Below are 21706 nucleotides of genomic sequence, written 5' to 3' on the forward strand. Positions count from 1 at the left end.
ATCCTCACCTGCTCCTGAGGCTGTCACGTGGAGTGGCTGAGACTATCTCCGGGTCTTCAGAGCTACAGCTCAATCACCAAAAAAGGGTATGTTGGTTTAGATGCTTTTGTTGGTAGGCAGTAGAAAATCCAACTTAAATATAATATAAACCACAGGGTGGAATTTACTGGCTTATATAACTTAAGAATTCCAGTGGCAGAGTGGAGATCAGGCATGGTTCAATCAAGGTTCCCACTCCATTTTTCTCTTGAGCTGTCCTATCTCCTGTTAGTTTGATCCTTGAGTAGTCATAAGCTGACTATTGCAGTTTCAGGCTTATGTCTGTACCCTATAATATCCAGAGGAAGAGATAATATCTATTCTATTCTATTTGAGATAACATCTCAAATTTTTTTTCCAGAAGCTCACCCCAAGTCTTACCTTGAACATCATTGTCTATTTGAAGTCACATGCCCAATCATTTGTTATTGTCAGGAGAATGCCACCTGCTAATTGGATTATAGCTGGGCTTCTGAAACCATGGAGGCAAAAGGTGTAAGATGACTCCTTGCCCATCCCTGGGGATTCTCCAGAAGCACATCTGCTGTGTAAGGAAAGGGTGGCTATTGGACTATATCATGGGGAGCAGGTAAGGGGTAAATGGGTGCTGGGTACACACAGTGTCTACCCCAGTGGCTGTCTCTGGTTTTGCTTTACCTTTTGGCAGGAATATGTGCTGAGCCTTTGGGGCAAACATTTAGGAAGACTCTTCACACCTAGAAAGCTCTTGGCTGATTCCAAGAGATCTACTCAAAAGAAGTTGACTTTCCTAGGGAGCCATAGGATGTGAAAGAGGTGATGTAGTTTGCTTTTGTGACAAAAGGAGAGGATTTGGTTCACGTATCTGGGTTTGAAGCCTGACTGTCACCAACTCCCTGTTTAATTTTCCTGTGTATTTTGCTTTTCTGTTTTTCTCATCTTTATACTGGGTTATTTCAGGGTTGTATTGAATTTTAGTGATAATATGGTTAAAATTTCTGACACCCAGAAACTCTTTAGGGAGGGCTGGGTTTTGTCTGTCATTATTTGATAATTCAGGCCAAATCACTCACCTCTTTGGGACCTGGGGTTTTCTTCTTCCCGCTTTGAGGCTGGTAACAAGAGCTCACTTTCGACAGCAGTTTGGACCATAGCCTCTACTACAAACCAGTGAAAAAGAGCAGAGGTTCTCAAACTCTGCAGCACGTTAGCCCATTTGATGAATAGCACTGGGGATGAATCAACAAGTTTTGTGGACCAACAAGATTAGGTTTACTGTCTTGTAGCAGGGAGACCAAACACCAGAGGTACAGTGGTTTGATGAGGGGCATCTCATCAAACCAAGAAAGACAAGATTATGGGAGGACTTGGGGAGGGGTGGAAGTGTAGGTAGAATATGAAAGAAGCATCATGGGAACAGGCTCAAAGCAAAGCAGGCAGTGTATAAAGGGGTCAAGATCAAGCCCGGGCTGGGAAATAGAGTCAGGTCCTGATCCCTTGAACTGCAAAGTTAAGGAAAAGCATGGACTATTGGGCCTGAAAATCCCTATCAGGATTTCTGAATCTAGGGCAGAAGCTGCAGCTGCTTCTCGTGTCAGAGTGACTCATGCAGCTCAGGTTTTCCAGGCAAGAGTGGAAAGTTTCTTTCTTACTGATAGGATTGCAGACTGCAAAATTCTGGCAGCCCAAGATTTTAATCACAAAGGCTGACAGTGATTTTGGTTCGGGTGGCAGGAGTAAAATGCAAAGCTGGGGCTGTCACTGAAAAGAAAGCAGCAGTCACTCAAAAGGCATGAGTGATTACGATACTGTAGGCTGCAGTGGTGACCTTGGGAGGATGGTTTCCTGTTAACTTTGCAGCTTTATCCGTGTCTGCTCTGGCAGTCTGATGAGTGACAGAGAATAGGCCTGACTTTTCCTCTCTCAGCCTGGACTGGTTTCTTACCCTTTCACTGGTAATGGAGGCCCAGGCTCTGCTCAACTGATCCCCATCAATCCAGCCTGTGGCTGGGCTTCTCTAGGCCACCCTACAAGCTCCTAACATAACCAGGGAAGCGTGGGGATGGGCTTTGGCCCCAGAAGTCTTTATCTGCCAGCAAAGCTATCTGAGTGACAAATTTGTGAGCAGAGTAAGGTCTTTAGAGGAACTTTGGTTATTAGTACTTAGGAAGCAGAGCTTGGGAAGATGGTAGAACAAATTTTCTAAGCATCATGGGACAGGCACACTGGTCATCCATCACTCTAATATGCGCCTGAAGGATACATGGGTCAATTGCTTAAGAAATCTCCAGTCCCTGCCTTTCCTCCCCTATGGTGGAGTGAACCAATTTCAGTGAAACTCAGATCTTGCATTCGTGTGGTAATAATGAGCGCATAGATCAAGGATCTTGGCAATTCATCAAGGAGATTTACATTTCAGCAACCCACAGTTACCATCCATGGGCCCAGAGGCTCCAGGAGTGTGGTTTCCATCTTCATTTGTAACCATTCCCAGAGATCGCAGATCACATAAAAGTAATGGGTTAAGGACTCCCCACCCCACATCATCCAGTTCCTTCCCCTCCCCTGCCCCTGGCGTGGGGGTGGGGGTGGGAGTGGGGGGCGGAAATAGAGGAAGAGAACCCATACTGTCATACTGCCTTTATCACAGGGGATTCCTCTCTGGGGGTTCACCTGGGTTCTTTGCAGCCCCAGACAGTTTACTTTTGGAGTCAGACAGCTCTACACAAAGAAACAACCTCACTAAAGGATAAATGGGCTATTTCCCCAGCCCTCTGGTCCCCTTTGCCCCACTACCTTTACAGAAAGAAAAAGGAGCCCACATAAGAACGAAATCCTGCTGTCAAAATGCTGGTATCTCAAGAGAATTGGTGACACCTCTTCTAGAATTTGGGTTTTAATGTTCCAACTTTTAAGGAGTACCATTCCCCACTGTGTGTGCCATTCCAGGCTGCTCTCAATCCAACAGCTAGCATGGGAAATCGAAGGTGGTCATCCCTAGTCATGGGTCATCACTTGAGGCTCATCACAGGAGACTATTTTTAGAGCAGAGGTTTAAAACTTTAAGGTTTATAAGGATGATCTGAAGGCTTGTTGAAATAGACTACAGGGACCCACTTCAGAGTTTCCGATTCAGCAGGTCTGGGGTAGGACCTGATTAATTTCTAACAAGGTCCCAGGGGATGCCCATGGTGCTGGACCCAGGAACCACACTTTCAGAGCCACTACTCTGGGGAAATGTCTCATCTGAGAAGAATGGCAGTAGACCAAATACACTGGGGGAAAGGACTTTGGGTAGGTGGCTTTTTTCTATACATTAGGAGGTAGGATCTTTGTCCCTTCCTTCTGAATCTAGGTGGGCTTTTGATTGCCTGGACCAACAGAATACTGTGGATGTGATGCTGAGTCACTTTCCAGGCTAGGTCATCTACAGCCAAGCAGCTTCTTGGGACATTCATTCTAGGTAAGCAGCCCTCACGTAAGAAGACCAACCACCTTGAGACTGCCATGCCAGACAGGCTCTGGTTGACAGTCCCAAATGAACCTGCTTCCAACCATCCCCACCATGGTGCCAGACATGTGAGTGAAGCCAGTTTGGATTCTCCGGTCCTGCCTATCTGCTGTCCAGGTAACACTGAGCAACCTCAATTGAAGCCCCAGGGAGAATTGCCCAGCCAGGCTCTATCCTAAATCCTCATCAACAGATTCCAGGAGATAAAATGGTTGTTTTCAGTCACTAAGTTTTAGGGTAGTCTGTTACCTAGCAATAGGTAACAAACAGTGCTTTAGGTTGGAAAGGTTAGAAAGGAAGCAAACTACTCTGAACAGGGCAAAGTGCTAAGTCCAGAGGAGCTGCTAGCTTGGATTTGGTGCCCTCTGCAGGAACCATGAATAGAAGTTGGCACTAACTCCTACATGAACTATTTATCTGTCCAGGAGGAAAGTCAGACCAAGAGGGGCTGCAGTGGTTGTATGGCCCAGTGTTCTCAACCATGGTGGGGACATGGGTATGTGGAGATAGTAGATTGACTGCAACAACTGCCTAATTCTCACACTGCCCAGTATCCACACCTTTCCAACGTAGTTGGCAACTCCTCCCATCGGCTGGTGGAAGGTATTGTATTTGTCCAGCCCTTGATTCTGAACTTGACCCTGCGACTGCTTTGGCCAATGACACGTGAGCAATTGTGACAGAGGCAGTGGTGTTTCCTCTCTCAGTCTGGCACTTCTGCCTTTGCTAAGACAACATGCCTACGCTAGACTGCTAGAGGTTAAGACATGTGGAGCCCACCTGAACTGCCCTGGTTGGACTGGCCAAAGCCATCCCAGATCAGCTGAATCTGTCAAGTAGCAGGCATACATAGCCTAGTCAAGACCAGACTGCCCAGGCACTCCCAGTCTAAATCATCAGTCCAGACTTTTAAGCAAAATAAATGCTTATTTTATGCCACTGAATACTGGGATGCTTTGTTACATATCACTGTAGGGGCAACAATTACTCAGGATCCAAGTCCCTTAAATGTCATTGAATGCAAACTGCCACTCCCCCAGACAGTCCTGGGTCGAGTCTAACTCCTAATCCACCTGAGGAAACGGGAGCCAGTTGCAGAATAGGTAGCAGAGGATTCCTAGTCGTTTTTTGTTTGTTTTTTTTTTCCAAGATTGCATTTATTTATTTGAGAGAGAGGGAGCACAAGCAGGGGGAGAGGGAGAAGCAGACTCCCGGCTAAGTGCAGGGCTTGATCCCAGGGCCCTGGGATCATGACCTGAGCCAAAGGCAGACGCTTAACCCCACTGAGCCACCCAGGCACCCCAGCCTAGTTCTCTTACTGTGTAATTATCGTCAGTCCAAGTATATGGAACACCCATTAGTGAAAGACACCAGAGAATTAAAAGGGTCGCTGTCCACCTAGAAGTTTATTATAGACTACCTGGAGCCAAGACCACAAGACTGATGTAGGCACTGCTGTATGTGGCATGGAAGCAGGAGGCAGGATCATTTCCAGCCTGTGAGCGTCTGTGTGGCTGGATGAGTGGCACGGCAGGGCAGGTGGAAAGAATTTGGTGAGCTAAAATGACTAGGCTATGTCCAGGCATTCCGTTTAACCCATGCATGGCTCTCAGATTCAAAGCTAAGCTGCCTTTCCAGACCAAGTAATGGCCTCAGATGCCATTTGGCTTGCTAAAGATAACCTTTGGTTTTGAACTTCACACCTTTTAAAACTGAGGTGTTTATCCTAATGATCATAAGCACCAAATTAAAAAGGAATCCATTTAGATAAGTAGGCATAAGCATAAAGGATTCTTAATAGAACTCTACATTTTTCATTGATTATTTTTTAAAGATTTATTTATTTATTTATTTGACAGAGAGAAATCACAAGTAGACTGAGAGGCAGGCAGAGAGAGAGAGAGAAGGAAGCAGGCTCCCTGCTGAGCAGAGAGCCCGATGCGGGACTCGATCCCAGGACCAAGTAATGGCCTCAGATGCCATTTGGCTTGCTAAAGACAACCTTTGCTTTTGAACTTCATACCTTTTAAAACTGAGGTGTTTATCCTAATGATCATAAACACCAAATTAAAAAGGAATCCATTTAGATAAGTAGGCGTAAGCATAAAGGATTCTTAACAGAACTCTACATTTTTCATTGATTTTTTTTTTTTTTTTTAAAGATTTTTTTATTGATTTGACAGAGAGAAATCACAAGTACACTGAGAGGCAGGCAGGCGGAGAGAGAGAGAAGGAAGCAGGCTCCCTGCTGAGCAGAGAGCCCGATGCGGGACTCGATCCCAGGACCCTGAGATCATGACCTGAGCCGAAGGCAGCGGCTTAACCCACTGAGCCACCCAGGCGCCCTTCATTGATTTCTAATAAGAAAATAAAATCCACCAAGTCATGGAGTGTATTGCTGACTTTTTTTTTACTTAAATATAGTGATCTTTAAGAGAATAAACAACAACAACAACAAAAAACTTTACACAGCAAATATTTTACATAAATGTAAACATGCACATCTACTTCATAATTATGCAAAATAAACTTTTAGGCACGAGATTTTTAAAAATCATTAAAGAGTAAGCCAACAAACCCAAGACAGAGAGGACAGAAGCAACAGAAACACATTTCATAACGCTTCATTTGGTCTTGTCTTCCAACCTACTGGTTAAGGCCTGAGTTTCAGAAATCCTACCTTCCTTGCCAAATGGAAACTTCCAACTTGGCTGTACCTAATAATATACATCCACAGAACAGACTATTATCTTTCAAAATAATGTAATAAATACATCTCTCTCACACACACATATACACACCCCCCCATACATACCCTATTTAACCAGCCTCTCAATAAAGATAGCAAGGATTTTGGAATTTTCAAGTTTTCCCACCACTGAAGCACACAAATATTAATACCACACACAGAAAACAATGATTCTGCTCTAGAAATAAATTAGTTAATGAGTGGCATCATCACACATCTCGTTTGTATTACATTTCTCCAAATCGCATCTTTACTGTGGTTTGCCATGGCTCCTTGGGTACCTCGGATTTAAGTCTTTATACCTTGCCTAAAGACCCACGGTATGGTAGAAGGTGTACAGGACAAAGAAAAAGCAATTTGAACAATTCCGTTAGAGACTTCAAAACCAGGAAAATCAGCATGGATCGTTTCCAGCTGTCTCCAAATTGGAATTGGAATGTTTTCTCTATGTCTACCTTCTGTACTCCACTGGTTGGTTTTCTCTCCCTCCTCCCCACCAGGCTATAAGCATCTGAATATCTATTCCTGTGGACACCCCAAGGAACAGAGATGAGAAGGACAGTCCCTGCTTTTAAGGAGTGCACAGCAACCAGAGCTCAGGTAAGAGGAAGGTCAGTATGTCCACACAGCACTCCAGTGGGCAGAAACGAACAGAGGAAGAGTCCACGAGGATGGCGTCTCCAGAGTGTCAGCACTGGGGCTTGGCGGGGGAGAGGGAAGGGAGACACTGAAAAGGCACAGAGGCACAAAGACCAAGTCCAGTGAGGCTGGCATGAGGTTACTCATGAGAAGTAGTCTCTGAGGCCAAATTCTTGATTTCTGAAAAGAAAAGATTCCTTGTTCTTGTTCTTGTTCTGGTGGGTGAAGATAGAGGGCCGAGTGAGGGAACCAAAGAGGGCTTTGTGCAGAGAACAAAATGGAAACAGGCTAGAGGAGAACCATGCAGTGTGAGACAGGATGGGTGACAGAGGAAAGGGTCTGAAGCCTAGAGAGCTCAAATCACCAAATCCAGTGCCATATGCAAGCATTTCCTATAGAAACAAACATCTTGACCCAACATACCAAAAACCACAATTCTGTCTGTATAAATCAAGACGTTGGGAGAAAAAAAAGAGAGAGAGGGGTTTAAATAGATATTTTTAGTTCAAGTTCCTGGAACCTGCCCCAAGTTGAGCAAGTTAAGATCTCTGAACCAATTCCCATATCCAGTAATAAGTCTCCCAGTCATGACTCTCACCTTCCCTGAGCTGTCATTACCAAGGAATTATAAAACAATTATCAATTCATTATAAATAAATTCCTACCTGCCCTTAAACCCACAGAAACATCATGATGCATTAAGAACCCACCATAGAGTACTACTGTGTTACCCTATTATCTGTACTGGGTGGTGTGGTGTGAGTGTGCCGCTGGATGACGGTGCCAGGCCCACATCTCCAGCTCACCCGGAGGCACTGTGTCCATCCAACAGGTGACTCTATAAGGTGCAACTCTCCCTAGAGCCCCCACTGTGAATCATCTACTTCCTTCCCAGGTCCAGACTGCTTCCATCCACTAACAGAGGAAGCAGAGGCCATCTTTGAGTGGAGGAACCCAAGGAAGGAAAATCATTTTTAATGTTCTTGATACCCACTGAACCAAAGTAAATAGAAATTTCTCAGGACCTTCAAATTGTATTCATTCCAATTACAGAAATGGGCTATTCCATACTAATCACAGGACAATTTATCACACATTCACTCAATACGGAACATTTACTAGTGACCAGTTTCCTGTAAGATTCACGTGGAAACCACACATGGCAAAAAGGCAATCTTGTGACTTTCTTATATCAAAAATACAGATCGGTTGGGGAGTCAGGCACAAACAGTGGTAGAAAAGCATGAACAGAAATGTCTTCTCAAAGAATGTGCTCATTTCATATTGCAGAACTGCTTCCTATCTAGATTCTGGTTTTTGAAAACCTGCTGCTGGTTCTTTTGTTTGGAAAGGTTCCTTCAGTACACCTCTCTTCCACTCCTACCTCCCCCTACTAGAATGCACTGAATAAAGAACCCTTAGTATGGGTCTACGTGGAACTAAGAGCCCCCATCTGACTGTACCTTGAGTGTCAGCATGGTGGCTGATGGTTTAACCTGCTCACCTAGCCTCATGGAGTTAGAGACTTTCTGGATCAGAATCTGAGTTAGACGTACCCAACAGTTTTGTCTTTTGGAATCCAATAAAAGCTCCAATGTACAGCTATCAGTGTCAAGTATAATAATCTCCAGTTCCAATAAGTGAGATTCAAGGGAGGGAGCAGCAGGGAAAGTCTGGAGTGGGGGCACGAGACCAGCCGTAGCCAACTGTGGGCTTCTCTTTCCTTATTTGTAAATGAGGGGGTTGAACTAGCAGAGCTCCAGGGTCCTGCCTGGCAGATGCTCTAGGACTCTCTCTTGAAGTCTGTTTCTACACAGCTTATCAGGTTGGGTCCAACAAAACTTCCTTACCACTTTGTCTCAGCAGTGTAAAGTGGTTTTAACATATTTCAATGCTGCAGTTTGAGGTTTCCCTCCCTCTCCTACCCCTCAAAGACCAGGTTTCATTTCACTGGTGCAAACCACCTGGCCAAACAGGTGGCTGCTGAGGTTTAAAATGGAATCACTGGCCTGGTAGAGATAAAGGCCTTTGAGTAACCTAGACCAGGGCACATTGATCTGTTGTCCATGAACAGTGTTAATCAAATAGAAATATAATTCTGTTAGTTCTATCACAGTTCTACTTTGCAACAGGAGATTGTTCGGAAATTATACGAGAAAATCACCCACCACCACTAAGTTAAAGACTTGAATATCTGAGACCTCCAGAGCCTCAAACTCCTACACAGTCACTGATCCACAGTGTGTCCCTCTCAGCACGGGGCTCTGTGCGAGCGCAGCCGGGTCCAGCAGCACATCTGTGCACGAGAAGCTGATTTCGAAAGAGCCGCGTCTAGTCATCACTGTCACTGCCAGACTCACTCAACTGCAAGTCATTTCCTATAAAAAGAAAACAGAATCACACCAAAAGTACACAATTTCAAAAGGACTTCCCCACAGTTCTTTGTTTGACTGCCTTGGTTATCACACTACAGTAAAACCAGGCCAATTCCACTTAATTAGGGAGGAAAATCAATTTGGCTCAGTGACAAAACTGATGCAATCGACGCTTTTAAAGAAATGCCATTCTTGGGAGCTGCAAACCACAGTGATGCTGCTTACTGGGATAGTGCAGGCCAGGAGCAGGCCAGACAGCTTTTAAAAATGTGTTAATAAAAAGCAAGCCAAGCACTTACAGATAACTGATTCACCATCTAGAACTGTCCATATTAAGTTGCTTTATAAAAGCTAAAATAACATGGAGTTAGGCTTCCTGGTAAGAAAGCTGAATACTGTTTATACCAGGAACACGCTAATCCAGGATTCCCTCTGGGACACCTCTGCCCAGGATATTCATGTTACTTTAAACCTCTACTCAACTAATGAGCTTTCGTAAAGCCCCTGATCTTTGTTTAGTGTGCTGAATTTAGGTTTTAGGAGTGAAGAACAGAAGTACTCAACATTTCAGTCTCAGATGATAATAAGAGTTAACAGAACCCCAGCTGACACCACAAAAGTGAACTGTGACAAGAGCTAGGCCAGGTCTTCTCAAAGTTTGCTCTGAGGACCTGGGGACCTTTCCAGAGGGTACTTTCTTTTCTACTCCACGCCTGTGTGATGCCGGATTTTCTTCACCTACATCAACCTGAACAACTTATGGCAATAGACTGAATGCAGAAATGGGTATAGAATCCGGGTTTCTACTAAGCCCGACATTAGAGCTGTAATATTGTAAAGCAATATTACTCTTCTTACTAAATATTTTCTGATTAGAAAATTTGTTCTTCATAAAAATGTTACTTTTGTTACCATTTGATGGTTATTATTGTTACTTTAAATGAATTACTGAAATATTTTAAATATTTCTCAGTTATAATTTCTAATATGGTAAATATTGATAGATCTAAGCCACATACACAAAAGCCCTTTGGGGTCCTCAATAACTTTAAGAATTAAGAGGTCTGAGACTCAAGAATGTGACGACTCATGTTCTAAACTTAAGAAATCAGTGTGGGCCTGGCAGCCACTCCTGTCAGCTAAGCTGAGCACAACTGCTTACACAGTAAGATACGGTGTATTTAATAGGTCAGTGTAAATGGAACTGAAAAATCTAGTTTTGAAATTGCTTATGTAATTGATTTGATTCAGGTTCAAATTGATCCATTTATTTATTTTTGAGAAGAAAAAATATAACCTAGGTTACTACTCAGAAAAACAATATGATAATGACTCTATGTATTTTTATATCAGGGTTAGCAAATTTGCATTATTTACTGTGATTTTAGGGTTTATAAGTTGGTTCCAGTTGACAATCCTGGTTTAAATAACCCTAGTATTTTACTGTCTATGAGATATGCCAAGTTAAGGAACTGCTATTTGAAGAATGAAGAACAGGGTAACTTGGAGCCATAAAGAACTAAAAGAATTTTAAGGCACTGGTAGGCAGGTAACACCCACGGCGCCATTTTTTTTGCTTTCTTTCTAAAAGGAAAGGGTAATTTAGCATTAACTGGGCAAAATTAAGAACTGACTTAAAGCCACAGTAGCTGTCTGGTACTTTTCCACTGTGAACACCAAACTTCCGATGTGAAACTCATCATTCTCCCGAGCCAACTAAGAGCACCGAAGCACACCCTGATACCTAGAATGTAGGCCCACAGAACGGGAGAGTAGACAGGATCCTTCACTGGTAACCTAACAGTGCTGGACTCACTCAAGGAGAAAAGCAGGGCCTTGAGTAGTGTTTCTCTGGTGGGGATGGTTTTGTGCCCCAGAGGACATCTGGAAATGTCTTGAGATATTCTGGGTTGATACAACTGGGGCAGAAGGGATGAAGAAGACCACCTAGTGGGTAGAGGCCAGGAATGCTCTTAGCCATCCTGCAATACGTATTTTGCCCCTCCCCAAACAAAGATTTCTCTGGCCCACATCTCTTGTGCTGACGTTGAGAATTACCTTTCCCTGGTCCACAGTAGCAGGGTTAACTAAGTTAGCTTCCCCACTATTGCCTCCAGACCTTCCAGCCTCCTCCAAGGCAGTCATACCAGGTGAGAGCATTCATTAGGATTCTGGAGAGAGGGGGGCAAAAGGAAGCAGCACGCGCCCCATGTCCAATAAAAGAAATTTGTGTTTGTTCTTGTTTTGCTCTTCTTTACTTTAGTACCAACTGCACTGAGAGCCACCCGACACTGCAATGCCCCTTCCTCTCCTTTTTGGCAACGGCTGGTTGGTTTCCAAATACATCCTAATGGCTCAGGTTCCCAAGTCTGTGGGCTGTGGGCCACCAGTCTGGAGTTCTCGGGACTGTACAAAGATGGGGAGGCGGAGGCAGTGTGGTGGTAGGCAGCACCCCAAAAGCCTGTCAAATGCAAAAATACAGAGCCAAGATGTTCATGTTTCAGCATTTTCCAGACTTCACAAGACCTTATTTGTGCCGGTAGGGGAAAAAAGAGAAAACAGACTTCTTAGTCTTGTACTTCCCTTTTTTCAGTCTTTGATAACTTACTCCTTTCTGCTCCAAATTTTCTTTGTCGGGATCCTTTCTTATGCCTTAAATCTCTTCTGGCAGTAGAGACTCTGATGTGAGATAAACAAAAGCCACACCTCTGGCCTGACATGCGCCACTCCCACCGCCCCAAATCCAGAAAAAGGGAGCGCACACTTACTGAGTGTGTTCATGAGCTGGCTGCTGCCTTGTGGCCGGCTGGTTCCATTGGCGACAGCCGGCCTGATATTGTAGGGCTGCTGGTGTGCAGGCTGCAGGGGGGACGCCGGGCCATTGTCCTCACCCCCACTGCTGGAGCTGTCGTCATCACTTCCTGACGAGCTCTCCGAGTCGGAGGAACTGCTCCCGCTGCTGCTGCTCATCTGTTCAATAATGTCAACTTCGGCCCTCAGCTCTGGAATAAAATGACATGACTGGGGTGAGCACAGCAACCCCTCTCAAGGCCACACATGGAACCTTCTGTAGACAGTGAAGTGGCAAGACCAACAGCAACGAGGAATAACTTAAAACTCCTGCTTAATTTCCTAAAAACGTACAAACAAAATGACTAAAACCAAAACCAACAAAATAACACTGTCTTCAGAGAGACAATGGAAACATACACTTCACCCCAAATAACCAAACAGAAAACCATTTCAGATAATGGCTGTTCTGTGTAAGAAATGAATCAAGTCTATTTGCCTTATCTACTTAAAAAAAAAAAAAAAAAAGATTGTGAATTATGGGATTAAACACCAAGTAAGAAAAGTACTATGCTAAGGGGTTGAAAAATATTTGATTAGGCACTGGAACATGTGGATGCTTGTTTCTGGATCTACTTCTAACCAGCAATGAGACCTAGGTGGTAGTCAATGAATTTTCTGAGACACTGAAAAAGATGAAAGGCCAGAGTGGGCGGCCTCTGAAGTCCTTTTCAGCTTTCTTGTCACACAAAGAAACTGAGGTGGGCAGGGGGAACTGATGGAAAATGGGGAAATGACATTCTTCCTCTGCACTCTTTCTATACTTCCCCGAAAGCTGAGCCCGTCTGGTACTACATTTTCTACCCATGAACAGCAGGGAAGGAAAAACAAGTTTCCCTTCCAGTGTCGCTGAGTACATTAAGGATACATCATAGGATACACTAAGATGCCAGATTTTCCTGTCCAAACATACCATGTGGTTTTAAACAAGTATGGTTCCTTTAGGCATAACTGACAATAACCAACCACTCACAGTCCAATTCCTATTCAGCTAAAGTGAAAACTTTGATAAACAGCATGAGGAAAACAAAAACAGCAGCTTAACGAATGTGCACTGCACAGAGAATGATTCTGTTTACTACGAGAGCACTTCTACAAGGTAGAAAAGGGAAGCTTTTTATCTTAAAGGACAACTCGTTATCTTTCCCTTTTTTACCACTATTACAGATTTACTTCTGTTTCATAGAACTTTACAAATCTGGAATACGACACTTAGTCTCATAACCTCCTAAAGAGTCTGGACAATTAAAACCACCCACTCACTGTATGGGGAGAAAGCCAAGGTGATCCTGGCCTGGGGTCTAACTGGAGAGAGCCTGACCAGATCTCTAGGTCTTTCTAGGCTGTGTCCATTTCCAGGTCCCCATGGCACTTTTGTGTTCACATACTTTGTGTTAGTACAAAGCATTGGTCCTGGTATTTTCAATTGTTTTTCTGACCTAGATATTATACTAACATTGACAGATCTGGTTTTTACCCCAACACCTTGGAATTCTCTTCTCCCAAAGCTTTAAAGGCATGTTGTATAGACCTTCAGGGGTCAGTCATGCTTGTTTATATCCTGGACCTCTAAGCAGAAAGCTGCAAGACAGCCACAACTCCAGTCACTATCTCTGGACCCCCCTTAATCCAATGAGGCAAGTGGCAACAACCCCCACCTGCATCACCTCTGGAACGGTGAACTCTGCAGAAATTTCAATGGCAGAAAATGCCCATGCTGTCATGTCAATACAAGAGCCTTGTGATCGCCACAAAAACACAAAAGTCCCACTCCAAGTTGCTACTGTTTTCCAGAAAATGCTGCTTACCTCTTTTGATGTCATCCAGCTGGGGTTCAGGTGAGGGGTTATCTTTCAAGGGCGAAGTTTTGGGTCCTACTGGAGGTTTTGTCGGAGCTCTGAATGGCATAGGTGGTGGAGGTGGTGGTGGCTGTGGTGGCTGTGGGGGACGAGTGGGCTGCTGTTCCATGCGAGCTTGGATTTTACTGCTCCCCTCGGCTCTGAAATGAGATATCCATGAGATAGCCTCCGTTAAATTGGAGGGGCAAAAACAGTACTCAAATCTGTTCAGGGGACCCAGTACCCATAGGTCTCTGCACATCCCTGTGCTCTTTAAAGACTACTTCAAGACACTGATGTTTGTAATGTTCTCACATGAGCTACCTATTCAACAACACCTACTGATTCCAGTACTGCACTCTGCACCAGACATACAGAGATGAACAAAACAGACATGCAATCCTCACGGGGCTCACGTTTAGTATGTAGGACACAAAGGGATTATGAGATCTCAAAGACAACAGGATTATTTATTTGACCTGTGTACAATATAAAGTTACAGTCACAAGTACATGAGTTACTAAGTAAAACCGCTCTTGAAATACTGGTTAGTTTGCACATTTTTGCATGACCTATTACTGCTTGTTCATCTTGTCACATGCCAGCTCTTGCGGACAGACAGGCAAAGCATTCCACCCCAAACAGAGAACATTTTATTCATTTACAATTTCTTTTGTAAATGGACTAGCCCAGCAAACTTTGGGTTTTTAAACTTTGTGCACACAAATCACCCGGGGAGCTCATTAAAATGCAGATTCTGACTCAGCAAGTCCTGAAATTCTACACTTTAAAAAAGTATCCAAGGGGTGCCAGGGTGGCTCAGGTCACCATCCCAGGACTGGGATGGAGGGAGCTCAGCGGGGAGTCTGCTTCTCTCTCCCTCCGCTCCTCCCCCTGCTTGTGCTCTCTCAAATAAAAATCTTTAAAAAATTAAATTAAAAAGTAAAAAAGGACCCAAGTGATAAAATGCTGCTAGTCCACAGATGACACTGAGTCGTGAGAGACATGTGCACCACCATCCGCTTTTGGAGGGTAATGGTGGCACTGGTTGGGGGAAGTAATTAACACAAATATATCCCTCACGGGAGAGGAGCAGGAGCTTGGAAGCGGCATGCCTAGGGAAAGGCTCAGCTCTGGTGCTGACTCCATGGAATTCACAAGCTCACTAGTAATCAGTCCCTTCATCTGTGTGCTTTTTTTTTTTTTTTTTTTTTTAAAAAAGGGTAACAACAGGGGTGCCTGGGTGGCTCAGTCAGTTAAGCGGCTGCCTTCAGCTCAGGTCATGATCTCAGGGTCCTGGGATCGAGCCCCACATCAGGCTCTCTGCTCAGCAGGGAGCCTGCTCCCCGCCACCCGACCACCTACTTGTGATCTGTCAAATAAATAAATTAAATAAAAAAGAAGTACTATATTTAAAAAAAGGGGGAGGTAACAATAGCATCTTTCTAAAAGTTATGTGTAAAGTTGTGGAGAATAACACATGAAAGCATTTGGCATAGCATTCAGCAGGTGATAATCCCTCAATAAACGGTAGCTACTTTCTTGTGTAATGAGTACAGAAAAACGGCTTGAAAAAGCATAAACAGGAAAACATCAATCAGGCTGTAGTTCACTCTAAGATTTTTAAATCTTAGAGTCCATTCTAAGATTTCATGACTATTACAATAATTGTTGTATCACAATGTGAAAAATAGAACCACTGGGTTGCTTCTACAGAATAAATTTTGACTTTAAAAATCTAGTTGGCTTCACATTAGATATGTAATACCTGTTGAATTAAGTTTTAAAAGAGCTCGCTACTCAAAAAAAAAAAAAATAGGCAAAACTTTATTTTGGTATTAGAAATACCTCAAATGCATCTTGTGAAAAAAAAATTTTTTTTGACAGAGAGACAGAGAGCCCCGACATGGGGCTTGATCCCACTGGGATCATGACCTGAGCCAAAGGCAGCCGTTTAACTGACTAAGCCACCTGAGTACCTTCAATGTTTTCCATCTCAGAAAGAACAGATATCACTCTATGATTCTTTCATAATTATAAGTCTAGGAGTTTAAATCTTATCCCATGAGGTGGTATTATATCAACAATCATGAGATTAATAAAGTGGATTTAATTGTAAAGTACATCCTTTTCCCCAGTGGCTTCCATGTTTCAGGTCTTAAAAGAATTATTTCTTTTTATTACATGTAAGGTAGTGGTATTTTACTTACTTGTCAAGAAGACAGAGGTAGAGCTGTTGAGATTACCAACAGGACACTGAGTACCCAGTGCTCACCTCCTTTTAAAATATACTGATAGATAATGCAAAGATACAGAAACCCTGTATCAGTCTATCTGGTTATTCACATACCTTGTTTTCTTGACCTGAATGCTGCTACTGAGTTTCTCCAGCACATATTCACCAGTGTCATGATTAATGATAAGCACGCAGTCTTTCTGATAAGGCCGTTTGTTCCCCTTGAACACAGTCATTGGTGGTGTAGATCCCTAAATGCCACAAAAGTGTAAGACGATTAATCCAGACACACCAGTTAAATATTTACAAATGACCACCTCATCAAATCTTTTATCAGAGCTACTCAAATAGAACAGAATAAACAGATTTCTATTTTAATTCCTCTGGCTTTCTAGGCAAAAAGAAAGGGGAAATAACAATATACCAAGAATCTGTAACTGTGCAACTGCTTCTCAATAATCGAGAAAGGTAATAATAATTTGCAAAGTTACTATACATTTTTCTAAGGACTGAAGGTATGTTACAAATAATGGCAAGATGTGAACTGATAAAAATAGATTAGCCATTACTCAGTATTACACTGAGTAGAACTTTCACTATGAAAGTAAAACCAGTAAGTGATCTCTGTATTTCCTTATAATTTCAGAGTCCAGGGCTTCCCCTCAGGCCAAGTAACCAACAGAGCATTCTCTAAGGACAGCTCATTTTTCTGCCTGGCTCAGAGTAAGTACATTATGCTACTCACCTCCCTAAGCCCCTCAACTGCTACCCTGTTGCTCTCAGACCAAAAAACAAAATCTTTAAACCAGACACCTGTCCCTTCTGCCTCAACCTGGACCACTCAGCCCTCAGTTCTGTGGAACCCAGAGCAGAAGGCGGCTGGCCTCTCTCCGATTCTCAAGCTCTTTCTCACAGGGCTTTAATGAGGCTTCTGCCTACATCCTGCCCCTTCTCGTTCAATTACTCAACCTTCAAATCTGCTCAAAAGTCACTTCCTTAGAGAAACCTTCCCTGATTTTCTGCAGTTTTTTTATATTTAATTCTAGACCATAAGCTCCCCAAGGGCAAGAAAAGTACTTAAGTTGCTTAAGACTGTATTCTAGGTGCTTAGTAAGGGGCCAGCACACAGTAAGTGCTCAATTAATATCTGACATAAATAAAAATTAATATTTGACAACTATAGGATTTAATCTCATATAGAATAAAAAGACTGCTTGGCTCTTTGACTCGCTATTCATAGGGTAAAAACTTAGAGATGGAAGGGACCTTAGAGACCATTTATCTAACCTCTTCATTTTACATTTGGCAAACGAAGATCCAAGGGGAGATGATGTAACCTGCCAAAGGCAACAAGTAACAAAACAGCAGTTGGAACTGGCAGACAAGTAATCGTTCCTCCTCCACGTGAAGCTTCTAGTCCAGAGCCTTTTCATTCTATCACTGGTTACCAAGACCTTATTATGTTCCAGCACCAGACTGTGACATGCAGTGACACATGTACATTAAGAGTATTTTGTTTGATCCTTCAGGCTTTCTGATTACAGTGTTGCCTTGGGCAAAGCTTCAAACAAATCTCTCTGCAAGGTATTTCAACTTAGCTTTTAACTGGGTTCCTCATCCCTAAATGAGCTGACTGCTCTGTTACTCTGGTTCTCGCTTGAAACCTTCAGCCTGGACTTCACCTTTTGCCAGATATTTGAAGTATGTCAATCCTGTTCCTGCCTGCCTTAACTCTTGGCTTGCCTGTGCCATTCTCCTAAACTGGTGTCGCTATAAATCAACATAGCATCTAGGGCTTTGCTCTTTGGGGGGAGGGGGGAGCTATGCAGCTCTAAAAGAGGGGTCAGGGATCCAGAAAGGAACATCATCTACTTTGTAGCAAATGGGAGAAAAGGGAACTTGTGGAAAATGGCAAAGAATCATTTTTACTCAAGCACCTAGGAAGCATGAATTCCATCCAACCCCACCCCCAAAATCCCTTTTCTCCTTACATTGGAACTTTAGAAATCTCAAGGTTTTCACATAGTAGGCAATTCAAATGGCAATACATAGAATATGAGGATTCACTGTGATTCCACAGTGCATAAACTTACAGGGATATGTGGTAATGTAATTGTGACTTCATCTCCTTTGCCAACCTGAAGCTCTCCTTCACAAGAAGTATCTATAGATGCTGGCTTAAAGTCATCTAAAGGGAAAAGCAAAAGAGCATTTATCCAACAAGTTACTTATACTAAGCCTCCTGGGCATTCTTATTTAAAAAGTTAAAATTTTTGTTACTCCAGATAAGTGGAAAATACAAATTTAGAATTTAAAAACAAAAACAAAAACAAAAACAAAAAACGATTTCATTGTGGAAAACCTCACATATACAAAAACGAGAGAATAGTACAATGAGCCCCTGTGTACTGTCACCCGGCCTCTATAATTACCAAGTCAGGGACACTCTTGTTTTATCTATACCTCCCACATACTTTTCCTCCCATCCCCACTGGATTGTTTTGAAGAATAAAAAAGCTAAAATTCATAAACCCATTAAGCAAAGATACTCCCTTCTCCCAAGAGATAGATGAAAATGAATGCCTGATTATCCATAAGGTGTTTTATCAGGGTTGTATACAGGATCAAAAGTAACAGCATATTAAGAAGACTGTTACTGTTAAGCCCTATATAAAACATGAATGACATAAGCTGATTTCATTTTGCATAGAAATAAAATTAGGATTTGCCACACTCAAGTTCCTAGCTTTAACAAAAATGCTCTTGTGAAAGTACAGAGAACTATACCTCCAAAGGTTAATCTTGCCCATCTCTCTCAGCTGCTGCTAAAGTACAACATGAATAGCCATCTTACTCCATTTTGACATACACTAGCCTCAGACTGCAGGTCAGGTGCTTATATGAAGTGTCCCAAATTCCACACTGCCCCTCACGCTACTAAACCATCGACCTAGGACATTGCTCAGGAAATGATGCTCTTATCATAATCCCAATATCCTCCCTCTGAAAGAGCCGATCTGCTGTCAGTAATGATATGGCAGGTGACCACAGAAAGATGGAACTTCATTATCTAACACGCCCTCTTCCAATGTACTGAGTCACATTTATTAGCTCCTTAGACAAAAACAAGTCTTCGCCAGCATTAGCACTACCAAGACGGGAAGCCAGGAGCTTGTGAATCACACAGGGAAGCTCAGTCAGCCAAACTTTACCCTGGACATAGACATGCCCTCCCTCGACAGAGTCTGTAATCATGTAGAAAAGGAAGGTCCAGCATAATAACTATGTGGACGTTCTTTATGCCTCCTCTCCTCTGCTTCCAAACATAGCTCAAGCTTTAACTTATTCCAGGCTCAAGAATTCTAATTTTATTCTCCACCCACATGGGACTCGGAGTTGAGTTAAAGTCTGGGTAGTAGAGGTGACCTCAAAAGACAAAAAGCAGAGTCAAACGAGGCACGGAAAGCTGGAAGGGGAAGCCCTGACGGAACGCACAGCGGATGCGAATTCTTTGGTTGCGGAGGGGAGTAAGTGCAAACTTAAGTGACCAGAACAAAGACGAATGAGGAAGAAGGCTAAGGAAGACACGGAAGAAGAGAGTGGAATAGGAGGGAGTCGATGAGGCTCACAAGCAAACGGGAAAGACTCCTTTAAAAGTGGAGGACCCTGTAGGGTCATCAGAAAGGGGGATGGCTTAGAGGGAGAGCTGGAGTCTGACGTGGTGTCACAGTATTTCGGTAATAAAGAGGATTAAGTTTCGTATAAGGAAGGGCTGGGTGGGTGGACGAAAAAGAAGGGGCGAATAGCCTTCGGAAGAAGTATGTGGGACCACAAGACAGAAGAATAGTCGGGAGTGGCGAAAGGTTTGGTTGGGAGTGAGTTGGAAAAGGTCGGGGGTGGGGGGCGATCAAGGTCCCGGACGATCTCAGGTAGGAGAGAAGGGAGCTGACGTAGGCAGGGCTTCCTGGGCTTTGGAGGGCCGAGGGAAGAGGGAAAAGTCGGGTTGGCTAGAGGCGGGCGCAGCGGCCGAAGGGAACCGAGGGGAGCGCGGGCTTACAGCGAATGGTGTGGAAAGAGGCCCGCGGCCGCTTCTCGAAGCTCTCTCCGAGCCGCAAGCAGTGCTCCTCGCGATCCAGCAGCGGGTTCACGGTCCCGTTCATGGCCCCGCACGAGTCTCGCGCCCGGACCGGCACTCTTCTGACGCGGCCGCGGCCCGAGCTTCCCGCGCCAACGTACAGGGGAAAGACGCTCCCGGGACTGCGATCCGCCGCGCACCGCGAGCCCAGCCGGCGCCCACCCGGGGCCGGAAGCAGAGCCTTTTCTCCGCGCCGGGTTGGGGGAGGTCGGCGCGGAAGCAGGGCCGCGGGACTTCCGGCGTCGGGGAGGGACCTCTGGTTTCGTGGCGGAAGTGGCGGGGGCGGTGCCATGGCAAAGGATCCCGCCGGGAGCTGGCCTCCAGGTGTGTTTGTCGCCACGCCGCGGCTTCCCCACTCGGCTTCCGAGGCCGGGGCCGGGCTGAGGGCTGAGTGTGTCCGGTCCTGCCCGTCCAGGTGAATGTAAGAACTGATGACGGTGAGCCCGAGCGCGGCGAACTAGTTGAACACGGGTCTGAGAGCCAGGGTGGCCGGCTCTGCGCGGGCCCTGGCGGCCAGGGCCGCCTCGTTTCTCCCGAGCGCCCTGAGCCCAACGGATCCTGCCCTGCGCGTCATTGGCCTCTTCTCCTTCGCGCATTAATGGAGAAGCAAGAGCCTCAGCCCCTTGGGAAGAGACGCCCCCTCTGGTTCGTGAGACAGCTTCTTGGGAGTGCGATCAGAGACGCAGATCGCCGGGCTTGGCTCCTAATGCCCCTCCTCTCCCCACCCGACCCCCAAAGTGAGTGTCTGACTCTTGGGAAACGATGACCCCACTTGACCACCCATCCCCAGATCAGGGAGCGCTCGTGGTGGGAAGTCGCCCCTTTCACGGGCCCCGAAATAGATGCGTTTTCTCCCCAAGGTTTCTCAGTCAATTCTTGGGCGTGTCTCTTCTATATCGGTTTAGTTCGTGGTGTCACGGTATTTCGGTAATAAAGAGGATTAAGTTTCTAATAGTTGATATAATAGTTGACTTGTTGTGGTTTGAACTACAGTTGGGTGCGTGAGAGCGCTGGTCACTGAAGGTGAGCTCTCTGAAGGTAGGCACTATGTATGTCTATGTCTTTGTGACCGACCTCTTGTGTAATGGGCCTGGTTTAGTGTAGAGTCAGCGTCTAGGAAATGGTGAATTGAACTGTTTGGTGGAAGAACTGTTCTAGAACCACTAACCCAGGGTCTCAAAAACTTCTAGAACCAAGAACCGGAACCACCTCCTTTTTCTTGCAAAGCAACCGATGCTGCCTGAGGCTTGAACCCAACCTGAGAAACCACATGTGAAAAACCCTGCCCGTGTTTGCAGTATCAGCTTGAATTCCTCAGGTTATTCTGGGATGGAGACTCTTCAGCAGTGTTAAAT

The 21706-nt window shown here is 44.5% G+C and overlaps 1 protein-coding gene across 1 annotated transcript; it reads right to left on the minus strand.

Annotated features, from left to right (window-relative positions):
* Positions 1 to 5920: 5920 nt before the first annotated feature.
* Positions 5921 to 21103, minus strand: EAF1 (ELL associated factor 1). The gene is made up of 6 exons (XM_059162574.1): positions 20274 to 21103; positions 18310 to 18404; positions 16331 to 16467; positions 13951 to 14141; positions 12061 to 12294; positions 5921 to 9295 (listed from the first exon to the last, which is right to left on the minus strand). The coding sequence occupies exons 1-6, from the start codon at positions 20641 to 20643 to the stop codon at positions 9249 to 9251; spliced, it is 1074 nt and encodes a 357-aa protein (XP_059018557.1). The 5' UTR covers positions 20644 to 21103; the 3' UTR covers positions 5921 to 9248.
* Positions 21104 to 21706: the final 603 nt, after the last annotated feature.

The sequence above is a fragment of the Mustela lutreola genome, chromosome 2 (genome assembly GCF_030435805.1).
Source record: "Mustela lutreola isolate mMusLut2 chromosome 2, mMusLut2.pri, whole genome shotgun sequence".
Taxonomy (NCBI): Eukaryota; Metazoa; Chordata; class Mammalia; order Carnivora; family Mustelidae; genus Mustela; species Mustela lutreola.

Excerpts from the sequence above, each read along its gene's own strand:
- EAF1 (XM_059162574.1), bottom strand. The coding sequence starts at position 20,643 with ATGGCACCGCCCCCGCCACTTCCGCCACGAAACCAGAGGTCCCTCCCC. Across the intron at positions 18,405-20,273 it reads CTCTTTCCACACCATTCGCT|ATGACTTTAAGCCAGCATCT; the intron begins GTAAGCCCGCGC and ends TTTTCCCTTTAG. Across the intron at positions 16,468-18,309 it reads TTACATTACCACATATCCCT|GGATCTACACCACCAATGAC; the intron begins GTAAGTTTATGC and ends TGTGGCATTTAG.